The 5,946-nt window shown below is 45.6% G+C and overlaps 1 protein-coding gene across 1 annotated transcript in view; it reads right to left on the minus strand.

Moving 5' to 3' along the window:
- CNIH1 (cornichon family member 1) overlaps positions 1 to 347 on the minus strand; it is a 14,735-nt gene extending 14,388 nt beyond the window's left edge. Inside the window, exon 1 of the mRNA XM_077769237.1 lies at positions 135 to 347. Within this exon, the coding sequence (XP_077625363.1) occupies positions 135 to 215 (81 nt within the window). The 5' untranslated portion in view covers positions 216 to 347. The remainder of the gene's footprint in view (positions 1 to 134) is intronic.
- Between the last annotated feature and the right edge of the window lie 5,599 nt (positions 348 to 5,946).

Genomic DNA, 5,946 nt, shown 5'->3' on the forward strand with positions numbered 1-5,946 from the left:
CGCGCCGCCGGCGCCGCCTCGGCCGCAGCCCGTGGCGCGCGGACCTCCGGGGGCCGTCGCCGCCCGGAGAGCCGCCGACCGAAAAGAGGCTGCGCCGCCTCCTCGCCCTCCTTCCCCCGGGCCCGGCTACTCACGTGCCAGATGGCGAAGAAGATGAGCGCGGCGGTGAGCAGCAGCGCCAGCATGTAGCAGAAGGCCGCGAACGTGAACGCCATGGCCGGGAAGGAGGAGCAGGGAGCGGCGCCGGTGCCAACGGAGAAAGGCGGCGCAGGGCCCTCTGGGTAAAACCATTCACTTCCCCCGGCCGCAGCCACGACCGCCGCCGCCGCCTCTGCTGCCGCCGAGGCCGCCGTGCCCGCCCTCCCCGCGCGCCTGCGCAACAGCCGAGGTGCGCTGGCGCCCTCTGATGGCCGAAGTCTACGGCGCACTCACATTGCCCGCGCAACTGATTGATTTATTCTTTTCTTCCCTCGTTTATTCTTTGAACAAATATTTACTGAATGAGTGCCTACTATGTTCCAGGCACTGTGCTTCTCCTTTGAGATGCAAAGATGGGAAACATACTTGCTTTGAAAGAACTTAGTATAGTGCCGGAAAGGAGCACTTAAATAAATCATTGCAATATTATGACCCTGTTAACGGAAGTCTGCGCTTGTGATGAAAGGTCACAGAAGGGCATCCATCCTGCTCTGCAGCGTTCTGGGCAGGATTCCTGGCGTAGCTGTTTCTTAAGCCGAGGGTTTTGTGATGAGTAGAAGTTGTCCAAGCAAAGAGAAGGTAGAACCAGCACTCCAAAAAGAGGGTTCTGCCTGAGCAAGGCACAGAGATAAAAGCAAGAAAAAAGCTCAGTGTCTTAGGTGAAACCACCAGCAGTTGTAAATTAGTGGAAGCTAGCACCAAACGGTTTTAGAAAGCTAAGAACGGGGTTAATCCTTAGAAGGACTTCCTTATAAGCCTGGTTTTGTTCTTACGCTGGTTGTGATCCACAGAATTGATTCACCACCTGCTAACTAATCACTGCTGATGGAAGCAGAAATCATCAAAGTCTTTTAAGCAAAGAGAGGGACATATTTAGATTAGCATTAAAGATCATTCACACTAGTGGGGCATCTGGTCTGCAGCTCAGGTCATGATCTAGCGGTTTGTGGGTTCGAGCCCCGTGTGGTGCTCTGTGCTGACAGCTCAGAGCCTGGAGCCTGCTTCAGGTTCTCTCTCTCTCTCTCTCTCTCTCTCTCTCTCCTTCCCCTGCTCATTCTCTGTCTCTCAAAAATAAATAAATGTTAAACAAAATTTTTTAAAAGATCATTCACACTAGCAAATTGTATATAGACTGCTTTAGAAGCAGAGTTATCCAGTGCTGTCCAATTTTCTGCACTGTTCAATACAGTAGCCACTAGCCACATGTGGCTATTGAGCACTTGCAATGTGGCTGGTATGATTATAGGATTGAACTTTAAATCCTACTTATTTTAATTAATTAAAATGTAAATAGCCACATGCAGCTAGCAGCTATTGTCTTAGGGCAGGTCTATACCACCAAAATTATGTGGCACCTTTGTGCAAATCACAAAGGTATCCTCTACAGATAAACAGAGGCCCACCCTAGGGCACAGGAATGCAAGTTGATTTTACCGTGTACAAACTGCCAGACTGTGCATCATAATCCTGATGAGAGGAGTATGAGACTGGCAGCAAGGGGCCGTGGCAAAGGTCCAGGAAAGCTGCAAGGCTCTGACTAAACCAGTGAAAGCCTGGGGAGAAAGGAATGAACAGATCTGATATTATGGAGAGAGAAGCTGAGGAGGACTTTACTGACTGGAAGCTGTGGTGAGAGAAAGGAAGGCTCCAGTGAAGACGTTCAGTACTACAGGCTGCAGAAGCTTGGCAAAAAAAATACAGCACTGGGCAGTATTTGTCCAAGAGAATTCACAATCTAATGGGGGGCAGATGCAGTTTCCTGGTGTCAAGGAAAAGTTTTCAGGGAATTATCAAAGCCAGACTATGAGATCGAACCTGATTTGTATAAATGAATCCCATCTACACTTCGGGAAGTGATGTTTCAACACCATAAACCTCCAGGTCCTCCTACCTTTTGGCAACAAGCTATTCTCCAGTTTCACTTGAAATCTATCTTTCCCCTGCCTGGTAACTATGTCCAGCGCCTTACTACACAGAATGGAACTGCCCTCCAAGAACCCATCCCTTGTTCTAGAAGGGTGTCCCACACTTCACCTGATGAGGTAGAGAGAACTGGCCAGAGAAATCTTGTCTGCCCCAAACCCCATAACTGCTGCTACAGAAAACCCAAGTCCCTCCTCTTCATCCAAGGGTAGCATTTTAGGTATTTCAGTGAAAGTTTATTGAGCTCCCATTCTATGTCATACGAATTTGCTCAGAAGCTGGAGCAGTATGAAGCCCTTTCACATTTTACTAGAGCACGCAGGTCAATTGTAGACCTGCATCGTGTAGTACAGGAGCCATTTGGTCACATGTGGCTATATAGCTTAAATTTAAATGGGATAAAACTAAATAAACTAAAAATTCAGTTCCTCAGCTCCACTAGCCATTTTCAGGTGGTCAATAGCCTCATGTGTTTGGTGGCTACTGTACTGGACAATGTAGATACAGAATATTTCCATCATTGCAGAAAGTTCTGTTAGCAATGCTTTAGACAATATTACACAGCTGCAATCAGTTAGAGAATACATCCATTTTAATGAGGGCAAAGGGCTAATTAGATCAACCAACCATAGACAAGGCAGTTGGTGAGGAAAATAATAGGTTTACTTGACATTTTGGAGAACCATTACCAGCAGTGAGTAATCTATACCATTCTCATTCAATCAATCCTCAGTATTCTTTGGAAGTTGCATTAACTCTTTTACCTCATGGGAGTAATTTTGTAATACACACGGAATTAAGTTCCTGTGTCTACTTGTATACATGCGTGGAGCTGGATGATACTGAAAAGATATATCAATCTTATGTGTGCGCGCGCTCTCTCTCTCCTCTCTCTCTCTCTCTCCTCCACGTCCTCCCTTCTCCCACTCAAACTTCCTTTGTTCAACTCAGCTTTCCATCAGTTTGCTCTCACTCCACCCACTGCCCATGCCTCCAACCCAAACAGTTAAGTACAGGTCAGCCACCAGAGAACTAGAAAACAAAACTCAGAAATATAAAGCATGTAGTCTAAGAATGAGACCAAAACAGTTCATATACACACCTGAAAGAACTTTCCAGCCATCTAGACTAGATAAAGAAAGCCAGCAGTGGGAAGGAAGGAGGAGAGGTGCTGAGCAGTTAGGAGAATGTGAACTCAAGATATCTGCAAGCATTCATTCACAGGAACCAACTCAGCCTTACCATTCTCCGGAGAGCAGAACCTGGGCTCAGCTTTCTTTACCACTGGTATCTGTTGAAAACTGCCAAGGGGCAGCAAGCCATCTTCATACCAGTCATCACCAACGTGGTAGTGATGTTCGCCACTCTGCTCAGCACCCCATCCAGCCCATGCCAGGGAGACGGTCCTCTTTCTCTAGACAAGGAGGCTCGTAAACCACACCCCCCCGCTCCGTGGGGAGCAGTAAGTAGGACACTTTAAGACATGGTGGTATCATAAAAGGGAAAGCTCCCAGACTATTAAGAATTTGCACTCTAGGGGCGCCTGGGTGGCTTAGTCGGTTAAGCGTCTGACTTTCGCTTAGGTCATGATCTCGCGGTTCGTGGGTTCGAGCCCCGTGTCGGGCTCTGTGCTGACTGTCAGCTCAGAGCCTGGAGCCTGTTTTGGAGTCTGTATCTCCTTCTCTCTCTGACCCTCCCCTGCTCACGCTCTCTCTCTCTCTCTCCTAGAAATAAGTAAAAATAAAAGAATTTGCACTCCAGCAACTTGAGAGCTCTCCCACACACGTAGAATAACAGGTGAACATGTCATCCTAGTTGCATATATCACATGCTACCAACGATGCTTTGCAAGGACTTCAGTCCTTGCCTTGACAAGACACTTCCCACGAGGAAAGAAACCTCAGCACAGAAAATTGTAGACGAGCAGTTCCCAATCTTTCAGAAGAGGTTTGCATATCTGAAGGAAAAGCAATTCAACCTGGTAGCTGTGGGTAGCACATGGATCTGGACATCGGCATGGGACTCAGAAAGAATAGTTATGGCGCTGGGAAGAATGGGAGGTGTAGCAGAAAGTATCAGTACCCAGAAGCCATGCTCACTTCTTCCTGTTGACAGAACTCTGGGTTTGTCAGGGGTTCATAGCCTCCATGCCAAGTGCTCAGAGGAGGAGCCCTTCCCAGTCCAAGCTTTTAGAGAAAGGCAGCTCATGTCCCTCCAGAGTGATGTCTGACTTCCAGTTGCCCTCCGTATGGAGCAGAGCTGATGACTCTTGCTGTTATTTTCTGTTCACTATACACATTTCTAAAACATTGGGTTACAGCTGTGTACAAAGAGAGAGCACTGGGCTCCAGCAGGATGTGGCATCTCAGTATCAGGTGGCTGTGTCATCCATCTTACCCTTTGCCCTGTTACACAACCATTATGAGAAAAATCAGTGTACAGAAATGACTCACTCAACAATTCCATGTGTGCAAAATATGTTCTTTATTATTACTGTTCTTTTCTTATGTGTCTTTTTTTTTTTCATAAAATCACATAAAGGTAAAATTTAAAGATGATAAAAACAAAGATTTTAAGTGTATAAGGACTTTCAATACATGTACATCCATGTAATAACCACCCCCAAACAAGATACAGAACATGCCACCACCCCACATAATTCCCTCATGACCCACTGCCAGGTAACACTGATCTGCTTTCTAGTACCATAGATTCGTTTTACCTGTTCTTGAATTTTATTAAATGGAATCATAGGCATTCTTTGTGTCGGCCTTTTTTGGCTCAGGATAATGTTTTGGGGCTTTCCTCTTCGAGATTCTTCTATATTGCTGCATGTGTCAGTACCTCATTCATTTTTTAAAACAACTTTATTAAAGTGTGCCCATTTTAAGTGTACAATGAACTTAGACAAAATGATACACTCAGGTAACCACCCATATGTTCAACATTTACAGCTTTCCCCCCCAAAAGATCCACTGTACCTCTTTCCAACCCCCAGCCCAAGGCCATCATTGAACCTGCCGTCATTACAGACTAGATTTATCTGTTCTGTGGTATCATTGAAGTTATACAATACGTATCCTTATGTCTGGATTTTTTCAACACGTCTCTAAGATTCACCTGTGTTGTTTTGTTGTTGTTGTATTAGAAGTTCATTCCTTTTTATTCCTCTGTAATATTCCATCACATGAATATGCATCATAATCTGTTTTCCATTCTCCTATTGATGGATATCTGGGTTATTTCCAGTCTGGGGCCATTCTGGATAAGTCTGCTATAGACATTCTTGTACAAGTCTTTTTTGGTGAACATATATTTTCATGTTTTCATTTCTTTTAGGTGAATATTTAAGAGTGAAGTTGCTGGGTCATAGAGAGGGTGCTATGTTCTTTATTTTGTTGTTGTTGTTCATTACTGATTTTAAATCATTTTACTCTGACTCCACTGCCCCTTTCACTGGGTTAGTGAAATATTATATACCAGGTATTATTGGGGGTCCCCTTTCCTACCGTCACACTAGAGTCCTGGAAATGTATGTCATCACAGCAGCAGAGGTGACATGTATTAGAACTGTTGTCAGGGTACCCGGGTGACTCAGTCGGTTTAGAATCTGACTCTTGGTTTCTGCTCAGGTCATGATCCTAAGGTCGTGGGATGGAGCCCCATGTCAGGCTCTGTGCTGAGCATGGAGCCTGCTTGAGATTCTCTCTCCCTCTCCCTCTGTCCCACTCCCCACTCTGTTGTCAGAAAGAAAGAAAAGAAAAAAAAAAGAACTGTTGTCAAGGTTGGAAACTGTGGTCCCTCCAGGCATCCCAGGGTCACTTT

This window comes from Crocuta crocuta, unplaced genomic scaffold (assembly GCF_008692635.1).
Source record: "Crocuta crocuta isolate KB4526 unplaced genomic scaffold, BGI_CrCroc_1.0 scaffold10, whole genome shotgun sequence".
Taxonomy (NCBI): Eukaryota; Metazoa; Chordata; class Mammalia; order Carnivora; family Hyaenidae; genus Crocuta; species Crocuta crocuta.